The sequence below is a fragment of the Geospiza fortis genome, unplaced genomic scaffold (genome assembly GCF_000277835.1).
Source record: "Geospiza fortis unplaced genomic scaffold, GeoFor_1.0 scaffold488, whole genome shotgun sequence".
NCBI classification, from domain to species: domain Eukaryota; kingdom Metazoa; phylum Chordata; class Aves; order Passeriformes; family Thraupidae; genus Geospiza; species Geospiza fortis.
The window spans coordinates 348,413-367,189 of record NW_005054365.1 but is presented as its reverse complement, the minus strand read 5'-3'; the positions used below and the strand labels follow the sequence as shown (position 1 = coordinate 367,189).

At 39.3% G+C, this 18,777-nt stretch overlaps 1 protein-coding gene across 1 annotated transcript in view; it reads left to right on the top strand.

The window, feature by feature from the left end:
- RIT2 (Ras like without CAAX 2) overlaps window positions 1-18,145 on the top strand; it is a 176,189-nt gene extending 158,044 nt beyond the window's left edge. Inside the window, exon 5 of the mRNA XM_005424180.2 lies at window positions 16,358-18,145. Within this exon, the coding sequence (XP_005424237.1) occupies window positions 16,358-16,585 (228 nt within the window). The 3' untranslated portion in view covers window positions 16,586-18,145. The remainder of the gene's footprint in view (window positions 1-16,357) is intronic.
- The last annotated feature ends 632 nt before the right edge of the window (window positions 18,146-18,777 follow it).

The following is an 18,777-nucleotide window of genomic DNA, read 5'->3' as shown; positions in this document are numbered from 1 at the left end:
TTTTTTTCCCCCATCCTTTTTTTTTTTTTTCCTCCTCCTCCCCACCCTCGCCTTATCACTGACTTTCAACAGTTTGGCCTCTCCATCTCCCCATCTGCTCCATCCCCATCTCCAAAAAATGGCAAGCCTGTGCAGTTAATTCACAGAGAAGCCTGAAGGCATTGGATTATTGGAATTAAAGCTGTGCTGCCGACCAGCCTGGGTCTTGAACCAGGCCCCCCATAGTGCTGGGAGCCAAATGGAGGGCTATTCTCAGAGTGGGGTGTCTGGAGCAACACAGCTTTGTGGCTCCTTGCCAAGGAGCATTTAGTCTCTGTCAGCTCAGTATTTTCATGTGGAAAGCAATGCCATTAGACTATTTTCACTCAATGTAGCTGGGAAGTTATAATCACACATTAATAAAAATAGGGAGAGTCATCCAGCATTTCATAAATCAGCTTTTTCTCCACTATGTTCTGCACAACCGTAACAGATGGGTTAGTTGAGATGGGCCAACAGAAATGGGTGATTTACTGGCAAAAAAATTATGACAGCTGGATTGCACACATATAAAAACCACACACATTCTTAAATTTAAGTAACGTTTCAGAAGGAGAGGATTTGGTTCTGACCCCACTAGTTGGAACTGGATCTAGCCCTAAGGATATTAGGCATTACCCTTCAATTTGCTGATCTTTAACTTTTCCATTAATGACCTAGGCATAAAAATGCAGGAGGTTCTGACACAATTTGCTGATAACACAAAGTGGGAACATTTTCTATCTAGAAGAGACAGGATTATTGAAGAGGAAAAGCTGTGTGACCCAGAGGAGTGATAGAAGTGGAATTAAATGCAATTGTAAAAAGTGCAAGGCCATGTCCTTAAGGAGTAATAGCAAGGCTGTTTACTATAACACATCAGTTTGGAGGCAGGAGAGAAATCTTGGATATATCAGCCACATGCTGGGTGATTATAAACTACAAACATCATGAAATTCTGCATAAAATAAATGCCACTTCAGAAGAGGCATTTGGAGTGATTTGTTTATCAGGAACATGGAAGCACTGAAGGTATTATAAGATATACAAGTGAAAACCCAGTTAAGATTAAGTGTAGCTGTTTATTGATGATGATGGAAAATTCAAATTGGAACAGATGCAGAACATGTGTATCAGGCTGGTCCTATCGTAGAAAATTACAGAAAGTTTAATTTCTTTAGCTTAGGTAAATGAAAGAAAAAGTGTGATAAAAGCACACGCATATGCTGATAAGAAGTGAAGGAACATAAAGAATTGTCAGGAAGAACCATTTAAAACAAAGGACAATGATAGAACAATATCTAGTGGCAGCTTACTGGCAAGGAACACATTCTGCCTAGAAGTTAGGTGACGATTACTGACTGACTCATGACGGTACAGAAGCTCCAGAACACTGACAAAGATATGGAGCACAAACCTCTCTCCTCTCCTCTCCTCTCCTCTCCTCTCCTCTCCTCTCCTCTCCTCTCCTGTCACTGATATTCATCTCTCACTCTCCTGTTACCAGTGTATTTGACTTGCTGACCAGGTCAGAAATTCTGAACCAGCTCAGAAATTCTTTTATGGGCTGCACCTAAGACAGCTCAAAAGATCCTTAACCAATACAAGAAAACTCGTACAACTGATGGGCAGCGTTAAACATTTGTAGTTTCTATGGGTAACCTTATTGATTTCACAGCACTGCATGACTTACAAATGCAGAGAACACCAGCAACTCAAAAGGATGTGAGGCAACATCAGACATCTAATCCCTAGAAGACCAAAGAAATTGAAAACTGTTAAATCCTGTTGTTGATGAGCTGTAGTGTAATTTTCATTTAAGCCATTTACTCATCCCATAGATACAAATTTTCTGCAGTATACAGTGTGTCCCACCGTCACATTATGGAGCCCAAAGTTTAGTGTATGTTCCAGAATAAAAATAGTATTGAAAGGTGGATAGAGATCAAACTCATTCATCTTTCACCAGAGACATCAGAGAAAAAACAACCATTGCCATAAATGTCAGATGTACATAGGAAAACAAGGGCAAATCAACCCTTTTAATGTGGGTAAAACTCAGTGTCCAGAGCTGTATATGATGAAAAGGTGCAGTCATTCTGGATATAAAACGACTTTTCTCTTGGATCATCTTACACCATCTTTGCTAAAAGCTCTTCCTTTCTTTCACTGTGTCCCTGTTCCTACCCTGTTTTTATTTGTTATGGGCAGGTATAACATCTGCTCAGAGATGGGTCACTGCTCATTACCAGACTGTTTCTTTAAGGTCTGGACTAAGGTGAAACAGCATTTGTTTTCCATTTGCTTCAGGAATTTTGCTTTATTTGTTCATGTCCATATGGAAAGGAGAGTTGAGTACTTCTACTCTATTTTCTGTGTCTCAGGTTGTGAGACCTTCTTTCTCATGCCATCAAGGCCTGCCTTCCTTGACAATATGCAATCTACTCTGGATTTGCACTCTTTTTGATTAAAAATCTATTAAGAAAAAAGGGTTTGAAGTACCTAATCAAGTTTTTAAAGCGTGATATATAGTTAGAAAAAAAGAAAAGCAAAAAACCAGAAAGGGATAAAGCAGAAATCCAGGGGCACAAAAACTCAGATTGTGGTCCAAAATCTTTAATTTGTACAAACTTTTGCTTGTATTTACTTACATGGGACAGAGGTGTCCCTTGTTATGCTCATCTTAACTCATCGGTTGCATTTTTATGTACATTCTTTGAGCATCCTGGAAAGAAGCTTCAGTGAGGTTGAAGCGAAGGATCTCAGCTGGTGAGTGAAGACTCAGTTTACCTGTTAGAGCTAAATCGATTATTCTGATTTTCAGTATCTTTTGCCTCCAGAAGAAATGGATGGTGTGTTTATGAAACAAACCCTCCCAAAACACCATGTCCAGGCACATGAAGGATAAGAAAGTGCCTGGGAACATCTAAAACATGGATTTAAAAAAGGAAAATCTTGTCTGAGAACCTGAGTTCTGAGATGGGTTTCATGACCAGACGACTGACTCTGCAAATGAAATAAATGAATTATGTTTCCCTTCAATCTAAGAAGGCTTTCAAATCAGTCTCACACAGTGTTATTGTAGCCAAAGAAGTGTATCTGAAGTACTGTGCCTGTTTAGGGGTTTACAGCACCAGAAATAACTTGACATAGTGAAGTGAGTTCAGCAGAAATCCCCAAGATGGTCTTGGGGTAGAGCTTAAAAGAGGAACAGAAAAGTCTGAGACATCTGAGCTTGTGGATTGAAGGGAATCTCATTAGTCTTAGAATGAAGACAAAACCAATGGAGATGGGCAGTGAAATGATGAGAAAAGAAAAAAAAAATATTTGCAGAACAAGAAAATATGATTAATTACCAGTTTGATTTTTGGGGTTTGTTTGGGCTTTTTTTTTCACAGGAGTGGTCAGCCAGTGAAACAAACCTCCAAAATGGCTGTGAGATTTCCTTCCTTAAAAAAAGGAAGCTCAAAACTCGGTTGAATATTACATGAGTGATCTGTCCCAGGTCGACCCATTATGAGCAAGAACTTGCATCAGGTGATCTACAGAGTTCTCTTCCATACGAAACTATTCTGTGATTCTGATTTCTATACATCTTTTAGCAGAAAATATTTAATTACATCTTAAAAAATATGTATCAACCATAGCAACTGCGTCTTCTTTCTGAAACGGGGACTACATTTACTTTTCCACATCTTTTTCTCAAGGATATTATATCTGCCCTACTAATATCCCTTTCACCACATAAAACAAAACTTTACCAGGCCGTTGTCATTTTCCAATCTGTTTAATAACATTCATCTCATTTCTACAGGTAAAAAAATAATGGGGTGATAGCACGTCCTGAATTGCTGGTGACAGTCAGTAACTGTTAAGGCTTCAAGCATTTAGTGTTTTTCACCAGCTGTTGCTTTTAGCACCAGCAATTTTGTTCCCCCAAATCTACTCTTATTTATGCATTTAAGAAAATTAGAGAAAAATAGCCATTAGGGAAAAGTAAGCAAGCTTGTTGGAAAAAAAAATCCCAAATGTGTTGTTATCTGTCTTTGTCACTGTCACAAGTTTGCTGATGGCACCAAGCTGAGCAGTGAGGTCACACGCTGGAGGGAAGGGATGCCACCCAGAGGGATCTGGACAGGCTGGAGAGGTGGGACCATGTGAACCTCATGGAGTTCAACAGCACCAAGTGCCAGGGGTAATCCAACACAGAAATACAAGCAAAGCAGAGAATGGTTTGAGAGAAGTCCTGGGGAGAAGGACTTGGGGGTGATGGTTGGTGAGAAGCTCAATGTTACCCAGCCACATGCCCTGGCAGCCCAGAAAGCCCAAATGTGTCCTGGGCTGCATCAAAAAAAGTGTGAGAGTCTTGGAGCAATCTGGTCTAGTGGAAGGTGTCTTGCCCCTCTTGCCCAAGATGATTTTTTTCAGTCCCTTCTAACCCAGACCACTCTATGATGATTCTGTGATTTTCACTCCATAGCCTGAGCTCTGGTGTTGCTCATTCAGGCATGGAAGTCAACCTGCACAGGTTCCAGATTTATGTAGGAGCCACTGGGACTGTCAGTGATTAAATACTGATAATATTTGATCAGCCAGATACTCCTGAGAAACTATATCTTTCTTACCACACTCTTAATACTATTGTTTTAATGTATTATTTGAATATGCAACCTAATGTATTATTTTCATAGCATTATTTATCATATCTTCTGTGTTATCTGTTTCCTGTCTTTAATTTTCAACATTTTTTTCTCATTTTCACTTTTTTGTCTATGGAGGGATGCAGAAGAAGTTATTCACTTGGCTGGTTACAGCCCACCATTTTTTCCTTTACAAAGAATTCCAAAAACCCTTTAGAGAAGGGTATCCTGGCTTGCAGCATCTACACATTCTGAAATGTTTTTCTTCACATTCTGAAAGGTGTTTTTCACCTTTTCACAGCCTTTTCCAGAGCCTCTCCAGACTGAAAGCTTGAAATGAATCAGTGGCATGAAACATGGGAAATAAATAAATGTCAGAAACCATTTATAATTTGCAGAGGATCTAATGCTGAATGCCTCCCAGTGCTGAAGGGACTCTTTAGAATGGTGTTTTGTCAGAATACACATTGAGGTTTTACTGAAAGGCCAACCTTTTCTGCCAGATTTAATGGAAAGGTTCAACCTGGTCCCAGCAGCATTTGTGGTCTGTGCGTGTTTGTGTGTGCAGATGCATATTTACACATGTTGCTGGGTAAACTGAGCTACAGCTTTGTCAGTGCTGGGCTGAAAAGTCTATTGCTCTGGGTAAGAATATGAGTTTATCAGTTATAATAATGATTTGGGCTCACAGGGTGTATTAGCATAGTAGTTTTTATATATAAAGAGTATCTGCATAATTGGAAGGATACATCACAGATAGAAGAGGTTAAACAGATGCTTCTAGCAAGGAATTTCTTCCATTTTGTTTCTTAAGACTCTATTTTCTCATTCTACCCTCAAGCTAGCATAATAAAGATGTAATCTGTCTTCCTCCCTGCCACCATCCTTCCACCTTCACTCTTCTGCTTCTCTCTTTGCTTATTATATCCTTTCTTTGAGGCAATAAATAAAGAGAAGAATTCTTCGTTTGGCTTCAGAAAAAAAAAAATCTAGGAAAAAACTCTACTCATTAACCCTTAAGCATCACCATTGCTCAAGTTTCTGTTAGTAAAGAATCCAACACTTCTTGGGGATGTAAGCAAGAAAGTTTGGTGCTATATTACACAAAGTTAAGATTCTGCCAGCTATCAGCTGCCACTTTGGTTACTTTAGGGTTCTCAGTTTTATTACAAGTCAAAACCCATGGGCAGGAAGGAACCATGGAAGTGTAATCCAAAGAAAGTTCCCCCTGAACAAGGAGCTTGCCAACAGGACAGGTTAACCACAGATACATGAACAAGTTTCCATGGACACCATCCCACTCCATGATCTTAGCCTGCTGCAAAAGTGAGGTAATTTAAGCAAAGTTAGCAATAAGAGAGCTTGCTATGTCTAATTAGCTAAATGTGTTCTTACAGTTCTTCCTACCCACCATTTAAGACTTTTAATTTTTCTCTCTCTGCACATTCATGTCTCCTTTTTATCCCCTTTACGTGCTATTCCCCAGTCTCAAGTTTTTGTTATGTATTGTCCACATGGCAGGTATCATCACATGATGGAGCTTAATGCTCCTTATTCAGCTGTCACTCCTGGTTTGACATTCCTGTATCATGGGTCTCTCTCTTCGAATGTTCCCCTGACCACAAAAAACCACTCTTCTCTTCCTTGAAGCTCTCCTTTCATCACACTGGAAAGGAGCTGAAAAAGAAAGCCTTCACAAAGCTCCCATAATTTTTTCAGTCAATTCATATTCTGCAAAAGTGTAAAATTTTCCCTAAATTAGTATTGACATGGGGAAGATCAATACCATTAGTTTAATAAAGACACTCTGCAATATTTCCTGTAATGAAATATTCCTAATAAACCTTCCTAATAAACTTCAAAATTACTAAACCCTCAAAATTAATTACACATTCCAGGACAAACAAACACAATGATTCACCACTCCCATTTTCTGACAACTCAACCCCATATCATTGCAACCAGTAATTTTTCCTTTAAAAAGAAACTCATGTAAATCTTCATTTCATTAGATTGATTAACTTTTTTTCTTTAAAAAGCAACTCAAGTAAAAGATGGAAGAGTGAACCATTATTCTGTAGACTATGCATAAGACACTTTGATACCTCATATATTTTAGCATGTGCTTGCTTCAGTAAATGATTTCTTAAAAAAAAAATCTATTTCAGTCCAAATATTTATAAATCTATTGCAAATTCTTCCTCTGCCTCCCTTCTGTCAAACACTTCAGCAGCCTGGACAGGATCCCTGAATCCCAGCAGACCACAACTGAGTGGAAATGCAAGGAGGAAGGAGAGTTTCTTGCAATTTTATTTTTACTGCCAGAAACTTAAGATGGTGTTCCCTGTCTGCCTGCAGTCTGGATCTGAGAGTATGTTTAGATTTGAAAACTGTAGACCAGAATATATGTGTGCAGCACTCAAAAGTGATGGAAAGCAGTGTGTGCTGTTAAGACAAACAAAACTCTTTACTGCATTTTTTTTTTGACCCTTTTATTCCCGTGTTGGAAACTCATATCCAGCTCAGGCAAAAGGTTCAGAACTTAATTCCAGTAGTTTGTCCATGTGTCTAAAAATGAGACATTTAGCTAACCACAGGCTTTGGCTACTTTGGTTCAAAAGATTATTCTACTTCTGTGAATCACTAATACTTTGGTTGTGGGGTGTTAATTTTTTTATTCCTTAATTTAAAGTTCTTGTTTGCAGCCATTTATATATAAACATGCACAAATAAATATACATCTCTTTCTTCCTCTTCCTTGATTTGCATCTAGGTGAACCAGGTGCATTTTAAGTGAACCAGATTCCTTTCTGGTTCACTTAAAATTTCTTGAATCACATTTTTCAGTCTTTGGCAGACTGAGGAAAATAGAAAACTGAAAGCAGACCCCCAATCTTCCCTTCTAACTGACTCCTTCTTTATTGTCTCATCTTTTCTTGTCAATTGAGGGACAAAATATTGCTGTTAGAGACAAAGTTATATAATACCAGTGAGATTTGCAAAGGTTACCAGGAATTAAGTTTATTTACTCAGTCCCCAGTGTGCTTAGTGCTTGTGTCCTGATGAAGAACTGGAGTGGGAATTTAATGCCTAACACATAACTGTAAATACCTTACAGAGTTTACAGATAGATAAAAGATATGGAGGCTGTCTCTACTGGACTGATAGTCAACTTGCGCTCACAAAGCAATAGAAACCACTAACAGTGTTAAAATAAGAGTTGAATGCCACTAATTTTCTATTTGTCTAAAAAGAAGTCCAAAATGTACATTTGCACCTCCTTTTATATGTACTTTTTTTAAACAACCGTCTGCTGGTAACAGATGATAATTGATTTCTTTTTGCTTAAAAAAATTGAAAAAAAAATCCTTTCTTGTGAAAATAGCACTGCAATTCCTAGATTTTTTCCCTTACTAAAACCAGCAGATGTCCATGTGAAACTGATGCAGAAATGTCTTCTTTTTGCAACCATCTTATGGCCATCTATGTCTTCAGCTGAGCGTTGCAATCAAAGAACCTTTAAAGATGATGGACAATTTAGAAGATTGTCAGCTCTCTGAAAAATGCTTTGAGCAATTGACCTGAACTTATTCATCTTGAAGACAGATGCTAAAGATTTAACACTTCCACATTCTCTTCAAATTAGACCCAGAGCTATTGCTGACTGATGCAGGATCATGTGGCTTTCAGTATCCAATTCAGTCAGATCCTGAGGCCATCTCTTTAGAAACACTTCCTGATGTAAAGATGCTTTAACCACACATCAATCATGATTTTGACAAGATAAAGTCAAAAGGGTACAGTCTGTAGTAGAGAAGAATATCGTCAAAATTCTAACCTGCAGACAGCACCCTGATTCTGCACTGGTTCTTGCATGAAATGAGATGTTGATTCAGTTATTTAGCATTGCATCTGTGAAATAATGAAGCAACATTGTCATAAGTTGGAAACAATACACCAAAACGTGTGCTTTGCTAGATTTGCAGCTAAGCAACTGCAGGAAGGATGTTTATCCTTATTGAGAAGTAGCAAGAATATCCTGGATCCAAAAGGTAGGAAAATAATAAAATTCCAAAACTAAGAGAAAGACTAGACAGATACTAGTAATCTTCATCACAAAAGATGCTAAAAATATGCAGAAATTATTCAAGTGTAAATGGAATCTAGAATTTTTTTATGTATGAAAATGCATGAGAGATATATTTAAATAAAATAGGTAGTGTTAGCTTAGAGTTTTCTTGCAAGAGTGTAGAAATTACTAAAACAGAGAAAGTGTCAGTCTAATCTAACAGGGTCAATAGTAAATTGCATAAGAACAATTGTTCAGTGATGCTTCATCAGATTTCTTTCAAAACCCCTTAACAATTTGCTGTTCTCTTGGATCAAATAGAAACATGCTTCTTCTGTGCTCAGAACAGATTTTAAGTAGTGTTTCTTGTCACACCTTTGTGACTAACCTGGTGAGAAGTACATCATCTAGAACAGATAATCTTTCTGGTTTTGTCTAAAAATTTATTTTTGTCCAGACTATTAAATGGCTTTCCTTTTGAAAAATGACCAATTAATTTTACCATCCCACACTCTCCACCCTTCACCCACTAAAGATAATGCACAAAGATCATTACAGAAGAGCTGGACAATTTTATTATTTTCTGCGTTGTTAAAGCTGCATTTTCCTTCCTGTCCATTCCTTCCTCCCTAAAGCAAAGACCAAGTTACAGGAAGGGAAGGAATATCTGAGCCTTTGTAATGTGAATTTCTTCAGAGGCTGAGCAGCTGGGGATGAGATGTGCATTGCTGGGCCATGTGCTATTTCCATGGCATCCAGGCTCTTCAGGGCACAAGTTTACACAGCAAGGCTTTATCTTCTCCTTGGCCCAGTCTGCTTATCCTGCCTACACCCGTGGCCATTCAAGGACCCCCATTCTGGTCACCAAACATGCTTTAGTGTGAAGCCAGCAAAAAAGCATTGCAGAGTGACAAGGCTAAAAGGAGAACTCTTGGAAGACACACCACTCTAGAGGGGGAGAAGGAGGAACAGAACTAATTACAACATCTTCATGATAATAAATAATTCTTCACGATAATAATTAACTCAGTCTAGAATGCTAGCAAAGCTGAGCTTGCAGAATTGCCTCCGTGAAGTCAGAGTAAGTTCTCTCATGAATGCTTTGATATGAAATTCTCCTTTAAAGTTTCTCTGCCATGTTACATATTAACTGTGCAGGCTCCTGAAAAGAATTTCTTACCCAGGGACTGAGGAGAAAAAGTAAGGTGTACTTGCTTGGTTTAATGAAAAATGCTGGTTTGTGACAGCAGAAACTAGTTGGGAACTCCAGGGGATTCATGGCCAAATCAAATGGTTAACTGCAGTGTTTGCATTTGGGAAGGGAACCATGCATGAAGGTTAAAATGCCTATGTTTTCAGAAGAAAAAGTTTCAGCATTATACTTCTAAGCAGTAATTCAATTTAAAAGTTAAAATTCTGCAAAATGTTTGATGTTGAGGGAGATAGAAACAAGAGGTTTTAACAACAAGGATTTCCATTTAACATTTGAATTTTCTGTGCACATATTTAGACTTGAAACATGGTCATATTGAATGTCTGGCCACAAAAGGTCACACTGGTTCCACACAAACTCTAGTCTTCAACATTTTTTTCAGACTAAATTGATTTTGAATTGATCTTGGTTTCCCCCCTTCTTTCAGAAACGTCAGTGCTCAGTGGCGAGAATATGATAGGCAGCTTCTAAGTGCAAAGATCTGAAGAAGGGTAAAATGCCTTGGAACACTTCTTTCATTTTCTTTTAAAAAGATATTTCATGACATGCATTATGTGAACAAATAACAACAGTGCGGCTTGTCTTAAGAAGACAGAAAGATTGATTTTTCTTGGGTTTTTTATGTTTCTGCTCATGTTTTAAACCCCAGACACTGCTGTAATAGCTAAGTGTTTGAGCTTTGACCTGAACAATAGCATTTCACACTTGGAAAGATCCCTATTCCAGCCTGTAGGAAGTCTCTGCCACCATGCCTCTTGATACTTGTCCAAAGGAAAAAAATAATAACTGTCAAAACTGATGTAGGTATAATGGAGCTGCTCTTTGGTTAGTGGTTTGCACCACCACATGTTTCTCAAGACACAATTCAAATATTTACTGTGAATGCCTTTGGCTGTAAGAAAGGCAGGTGGCAATATAGAGGCAGCCAGCTCAGCCTTTGCTGGACACAGGCCTATCCATTGAAATAAAGAGCTTTTCCCTGCTCCAGGCAACAAGCAGTAGTATGGGTGGAAAAGGCTTCAAGTTGACCAGGGAAGGCTTGGATTGGATATTAGTAAAAATGTCTTCGCTGAAAGGGTTGTCAGGCATTGGAACAGGCTTCCCAGAACAGTGGTGGGCTCACTGTTCCTGTAGACGTTCAGAAGGCAGGGTAGAAGTGGCACTTCAGAACGTGGTTTAGTGGTGGGTTTCACACTGTTGCATTAACGAGTGAATTTGATATTAGAGATTTTTTTCAACTTAAATTACTTTGTGATTGCATTGATTAATGAGAAAACACAGTTTTTCTGTGTTCTGTTCTAGGCATAAAATTGGTGGTCAGTGCTAGGATTAAAAAAAAATCACTGCTGATGTCAGTCAACACCGATTCTTTCCCATTTTGTTGTCCAGGATGGCATTTTTTTTCTAGACCCATAAGATTGATTTTTCTCTTTTTCTTTTGGCAAAGTTACTTATTAGAGACTGAGGAAAAATGTGAATACTTTTGATCTTCACAGCTCTTTCCTTTAATATGCTATGGGTTTACACCTGTAGCAAAAGCTTATTGTATTTGTTCTGATATGCCAATGGAATGGGCTGTGATGGGGAGGGACCCAAACATGTGTGTGGACTCTTTCTGGTTGCCTGAAACCGATATATAGGTGCTAATAAACAACTTGGCACCTGGTTCTTCTTTTCTGGGATGGGACTTACTGAGAAACAGAAAAAAAACCACCAGACATGAAGGGGAAGGATGTCAATCTTTCTTGGACATTACTCATAATTTTTCCTTCTCCAGTTCATTACTTTTCCTATTCCTTTTATTATTTACTGTTTACTGGTGCAAACAAGGATGCTCGATATGCTTCTGCCATCCTTATTCATTATTTTTCCTTACAACTCTCATAAATTATTGACTGTCAAAAATGCAAATCTTGATCAAAACCAACAGAAATTCCTCTTATTTCCCTCAGTGGAATTTAGATGAGCACACTGTTAAGCAACATGCATACCCTTCTGTCTCTGATCTAGACCACGTGCCTTCAGAGAAAAAAAATACTCACAGAACAAGGTTTTTGGATATAAAATTATCCAGAATTATATAACTGAGTTATATGATGACAACCAGAGTAGAAGTCTGTAACAAAAATTTAGGCAAATCTTTGCAATGCTTAGCACTCCACCTGCAGCTCCCAGGTTTCTCCATGCCAATCCAGAGGTCCCAGTTATGAGAGGAAAACTGCAAAAGCCATCTGAAGTAGACCATGTTGCTTCATGGATGCAGTGATGAAATGCACAAGCAGAAATGCATTGCTTCCCTGCCTGAAGACCCCCACTAATTCATCCAGAGCCAAGCAGCTGACTCTGATAGCGAAATCTCCATCAGTGAAATCCACTTTGGGATCCTTCTCATGCTGCCATGACCAAAGGAGGCAACAAAGCTGAACACAATATAGTCTGATCCTGATGGAGATTTTCCAGCACCTGGCAGTCCAAGGGCAGAGGAAGACTATTGATCTGTTTAATTTCTGCGCATTTTCCATCTCAGATACAAGTATTCGTGTATTCTTGTGTGCCCATGGGGGCCAGTGATTGCCAGTGCCTCCCCACCCACCCCCCAGCCCAGGTGGTTTTGTGCAGGAGCTGACCTTAGTGGGGAGCTGACTGTCATAAAGATGGCAGCTCATCCATCACAGCTTTCATGGACTGTCAGCATTGCATTTAATCACACTTGTAATTTTCCAGGGGAGGTTTGCAAAAGCCACAAACAGAATCCTAATGCTATATAATGAGGTTTGCAGCCGGTGCTTCCCCTCAGGAGGAAGCTGGGCTGTGTTCTAGCTGCCCTCAGCTAAGCAGAGATGAGAAATTCCCAATTCAGCCTACAGTCCTGTGTGCTGTTCATGTGCTGTTGGAAGGGGTATATCTTGTCTAGACAAGATTCAGTTATATGTTGTCACTTGTATATCTTCCTTCTCAACTCACATGTGCAGTCAGAAAAGGGCATTCAGAATCCTGCACTTAGAAAAGAAGACTTTTTCAGCCGCTAACACATCATATCCATGAGGCTTCATTCCCCTTTTATGGATTTGGGATATCTTGCTCATTGGCTGTGCTGCAAGCTTCAAGCCCTTCTGTAAATGCTGACCAAAAACCCACCCAGAAAATCACAGTTTTTAAAAGTTTGAACAATACTCAGGAAGCTTCTGACAGCTCTGAAATTTTCATTTTTCATTATGTTCACTACACCTATCTTCCACATTCATTCCCTTCTTGAGGTTTAGCAGCACAGAAATGAGCTAAGTTGGAATCAATATGACCAGAATTATACTCTTGCAAACAATGCCAGATTCAATCAAGAGGGGTTACTCTAAGGATGAGATATAAAGCTCTGCTTCCCAGATATATATTCAATAGAACGACCTCTCTCCCTGACCTGTCTGTCCGTGCCATGCTGACAGATCATATCTTCCACTGATACAGACCCATGGAAGCTGCAATTTGTCAACAAGTCCCTGGGCTGTGCAGATCTGGGATGGATTTCTACAATATCGTTTCTCTTCTGGCAATAAGATGGGAACAGGCTAAATCCCTGTAATTATGTGGGCCTCAGTCACCTCATCAAGCTTTATCCCTTTTTTCTCATTCCATAGGTGTCTAGCCTCTTGACCGAATGATGAAGCAGGAGAAAAATGTGTATTTTTTTCTCTAGACATCTCTTTATATTTACAGATTCTTCAGCAAACATATTAGTTAAATTACTATAGTTATATTCATTGGTGCTGGAAGCAGTAATGATAATTATTACAATGTTATATTTTAAAAAAATATGTTTTCAGCCTTGAAGCTGAAAAACATCAGCTAATCATCCTGAAATTGTTTGTGCCAGGTGTCCTCCTCCGCAAGACTTCAGAAAAATGCCATGCTTTGAAATGAACTATCACCATTAATAACTTTAATGCTCTCTCTGTAATTTGGCAGGCAACTGGAGTCCAAAACCAAATTTTCTTGCTTTTTAAAGAAAGTCAGCTAAGTTTGGCCAAGTTGCTAACTTCCAGCCACAAAGATATGGGGAGAAAGTTTTTCTGCATGATTTAATTCTCCTGAGTATTATCCATTTCTCACAGCTCTGAACAGTCTTGTTTCATTGCAGAGCATAGAATATCTTCCCTGCAGATATTCTTCCTTGTAGGATGGAGAAAACATATTTTTAGTCTGACAAAAGGAAAAAAAAACAAAAAACAAAGAAAAAGTCAAACAAAGGAGGAGCAAAGTGGGGTAAAGACTAGAAATTCACATAGAAAAGGAATGGGCAATTTTTATATTAGAGTATTATTGTGCTGACACCCTAATTATTTTTACAACCTTGCCATTATTTAACATAAGGATATTTTGGTTCATGTGGATTTTTACTTCCTTTTAGGTAATGAATGTATGAAATCTTCATTGAAATGCATCTCTGTGCAATCATTTGCTTAGAACTGCAACATTTTTGACAAAATAAAAAAAAATCTTCCTTCAGCTCAGATAAGGCATAGCAAGGAAAAAAACCTTCATTATAAGGTCCAAAATAAACCAAAATAGTCTTCTATCCAGACAATCAATTTCTCAATGGTGCCCAATAGACATATTGAATCATGCATTTTGCTTACACAGCTGCCCAGAGAAAAACAAGGACCATATTGCTACCCATCTCTTTGCAAAAAGGTTGGCAATTATAGCACTTGGAAAGTGGTAACCATCTTTTATTTTGTCAGGAAGTATTATTCAGGTTGGCCTACAACCTCCCAGCTTACCCACACAAAATTCTTAATTAAATTAAGATTGTACCTGGAGCATAGAGGCCTGATCCTTGCAAATGCTCCAAAGTTTGTGACTCGATGCAAAGGGGGTGGTGAGAAATTCCGAGGTCTGCGTTATGCAGGTACATGCTTGTGCAGATTTATCTCCAGGCTGGAATGAATCAATTTTCTGTTTCATCCCAAATCCTGTTTCTTACCATCTCCAGCCTTACAGATAAGTGGAATAAATGCAATGAGGTGGAGTCATAATTTAATCATAGAGGGCATTTTCGTCACGGCAGGTATGAGAGAGAGTACTTGTATCCTGAGTCACATGGCTTTATTTCCCTAATAAGGATAAATGGCATTTTGAGTGCATGAAGCTAGAAATCGGAAAACAACCAAAACAACAAACCCAACTAAAACAAAACACCAAGATAAGTCTTGTGGCAGACAGTAGCAATTGAGACTTTCCATAGCCTATTATGTAGCCTTTCACAAGGCCATCTCAAAATATTTCTTTGACTTTTCATAAAGATGTTTGGAAAGTTACTTGAATAAATCATGATATGCAAATGTAAATAAAAACAAAGCCTGGGATTTCTGACCTAGAATTTGAATGTACACCATACATGCAATTCATATAATTCATTTATTCAGATTTATGTCCAAATACTGAATACTGAAAAGAAAGGTCAGTCTATTGGGTGGGAAGCTGGGTTAACATTTAGAAGCTCACAGGGTTTGTTCTGTGTTTTTCTGTGGACCTCCTGCATGTTACTGGATGAACTCTCAAAGTGTAAAAAGTTCCTTAATTGTCAGGCAGTGGCAGGCCTTACAATAAGCATTTAAGCTCTATTTGATGCACACATTAATCAGCACGCTGAGCACCCTTCCGTTTAGCAGGCTGGCAGGTCAAATGCCAAGAGATAGCCAATATGGAAATTTCAGAAAAAATGATCCCTGCTTCAGAAGTCAGTGAAAAGAGCTGTGTTGTTTTCCTCTAGGCTCGTCAGTTCCTCAAAATACAGGCACATTTCCCACACATTCTACAAGAGCAGTAAGTACACAAAGCCACTTAGGGAAGATGAGCTGAAAAACAAATAGATTTTGGATCTTCATGCAGCTCAGGTATGAGCTCAGTGATAGGATTACAGGCCTACAAAGACCAAACCACTCCAAGGCATGCTCAGAAATTAATGTGACTGAAAAATATTAGGGTATGAAAGCTGGTGTGCTTAAAGAGTCAAGTTGCTTCCAGGATTAGATTAATGCTCAAAAAGGATTTTCTAGGGCCTTAATTCTGTGTAAGTCTTTCTAGTCATCCATTCCAACCTATAGAATAAAAGTACCAGCACTGTCAAACCAAGGATTACTGTACTAAAGAGAGGAAATACATGGAAAAATTGATGCATCAGAATTAGAGACATAATATACCTGAGCAAATGAATAGTGCCAGTCTGCTCTGTTCAAACACCTCATGAATTCAGCCTGATCCTTTCACCCCTGAATCTCATCTGTTGGATGCTGTCAGATTATTTTCCTGGTCAGAGATTTGCAGGATCTAAGAAGTCAGACTATATATATTGTAATGTTCTCATGTTGATTAATGTTTTGTGCATTAGGCAATATTTATGGAATTTTCTTTTCTTTGTAGGTCTCAACTGAAGAAGGAATGAGCTTAGCCAGAGAATATTCCTGCTCCTTTTTTGAGACTTCAGCTGCCCTCCGCTTCTACATCGATGATGTCTTTCATGGACTAGTGAGAGAGATTCGGAGGAAAGAGTCCTCACTGTCCATGATAGAGAAGAAGATGAAGAGGAAGGATAGTCTGTGGCGGAAACTGAAGGGATCCCTGAAGAAAAAAAAGGAAAGTACAACCTGATGGCAATTCTCTATGAGCCGCTCGTCAGGAGCTGACCACAGTAACCTGTAATAATTCAAAAAGGCAGCATTGACACAGCATCTTCCAGGACAGGTCCTGGAGCTCCTTCCCTTCAGCTCTCATGCAGAAGTTGTTCCTTGAGGGCCCAATTAATGGTTTCCCTGTGACTCTTCTGTTCTGTAGTGTCATTTAGCATTCCCTCTCATACCTTTTCTGCAACTCTGAGTGGAGAAAATACTGTGTTTTTTTAACGTGTGCTCCATGGCTGGTCTTCAAATGCTATGAGTTATGCCAGCATCCAAGGCTGAACCAGCTTCCACCAGCTCTAGGACTATGGATACACTTATTGCCTCCTCCTCTGCATGCACAGGTCATTTCACCATCCCAGGAATGAATGGCATTGATTTCAATGGACATTTTGACTGTTTAAGGACTTTTGGGATGGGACCTTCAGCTTTGCGTTCACATGTAGGTTTAGGGTTAGCGTGTGCTCGGCCTGCACTCCCGTGTCTGTGTGTGACCGTGTCTGAGAGCCAGGCCCAAAGGGAACCTGAGCACTCGCAGTTCTGACCCCGTGCTGCCCCATCCCCTCTGCGGCCTGCCCAGACAGCAGGCAGGTTTTGCAAGCAGGGTAGAAGTCGTGCACCAGCCCTGCAGAGGCTGCAGGGGCACTGCTCCGTCTCCTCTTACCAGAGCTGGCTGGCAGAGGTGCCATGTTCTGCAGACATGCTGTACATTAAAGTCATACATGAGTTTGTGTTGGAAAGGAACTTTTAAAGGCCACCTTGGCCAAACACCTGCAATGGATGGGGAGACCTTCAACTTGATCAGGTTTCTCAGAGTCCTGTTCAGCCTGACCTTGGATGTTTCCAGGGATGGGGCATCCACCACCAGTCTGGGCATCCTTGTGCTTCGCCATCAGTCACCCTCCCCTGTCCCATCAAGGAGCTCACAAGTGCTCTGTCTGTCCTATGAGTCCCAGAGCCCTCCCTGGAGCAGTGCAGCTCTGTCCCAGCATGTAATAGCATCTGTGATGTAGCATCCAGCCCTTGACTTACTAGAGAATTGCATCAGCTCAGTCACCATTGCTCACAGTCCTTGACCATCCAACTGAACCACTTGATTAAGCAGTTGGATAAGTCTTTTTAAATATTCCTTTTTAAAGCTGGCATGAAGTAAAATATATGCTCCTAAACATTTCCCCCCCCCCAGAGTTCCTTTAATGTTGTTGCTATTTATAAATTTTATAGATAGAATACACATAAGTTTTGTCAAAAATAAAGATTGTGATTTCCATGGAGCCATACTAGTAGTCAGTGTCATTTGTGTCTGTCTTGGAGTGATAATTGATATAAAAAAATATGTATCTTTATTAAATGTTCCTTTTTCACTTTTCTTCTGCGATTATTTTGCAGAGTTTCAACCAACTATATTTTGCATAGTCTGTGTGGAAGTGGATTTTTTTCCCCTCTGTAAAATTTGGAAAGATTATGGTATTGTGAATAACTTTAGGTCATTAAAATCTAATGCTTTGTTCTCCACTCTCCCTTCTTTTCAAGGGAATCCAGACATATTTTGTGACTTGCCAAAAATCCTTCATCAAAAGTAATGGTTTGCTGTACATTTTTAGATATATGTGGCTATATTGCTATTTGATAAAGATTATTTTGGAGGAATACAAATACATGTACCCTTTCTAGGTGAATTTTCTGTGTCCTGTCTCTGAAAGCTGAAGTCCGCATTTGCACCATTGTAATTGCTATTATTATTTTATCTGTAATGCCACAGAGATTTTAGGTCAAGTGTCCTAGAGACAAAAAGATGCACTAGTCCAAAGAGTTTATGAGCTAAGTATTAGTGGAGGGACAACAAGAGGCTGCACTGGACAGATGGCAGCTCTGAGACAATAAATAACAAGGGGAAACATCTGTGCCTGTTCCAATCCTGCACAGGGCATAGGGGGGAACGAAGCAGTCATTCCCTGTGTACGAGAGCATAGAAATTACCACCCTGAGAAACCTTGAGGAATGGTCTTTGTTTTTTTCAGGCAGATGCCTGGGTTTTGAGTCAATTGAAAATCATTTAGTGTTGGTTATGCAATTTCACACCCTAGCACTAAGGGACATATAATATCAACATGAACTTGGGTCTGTATTTTTAGGGGTACCTTGGTTCAAGTCAGTTTGCAAGAC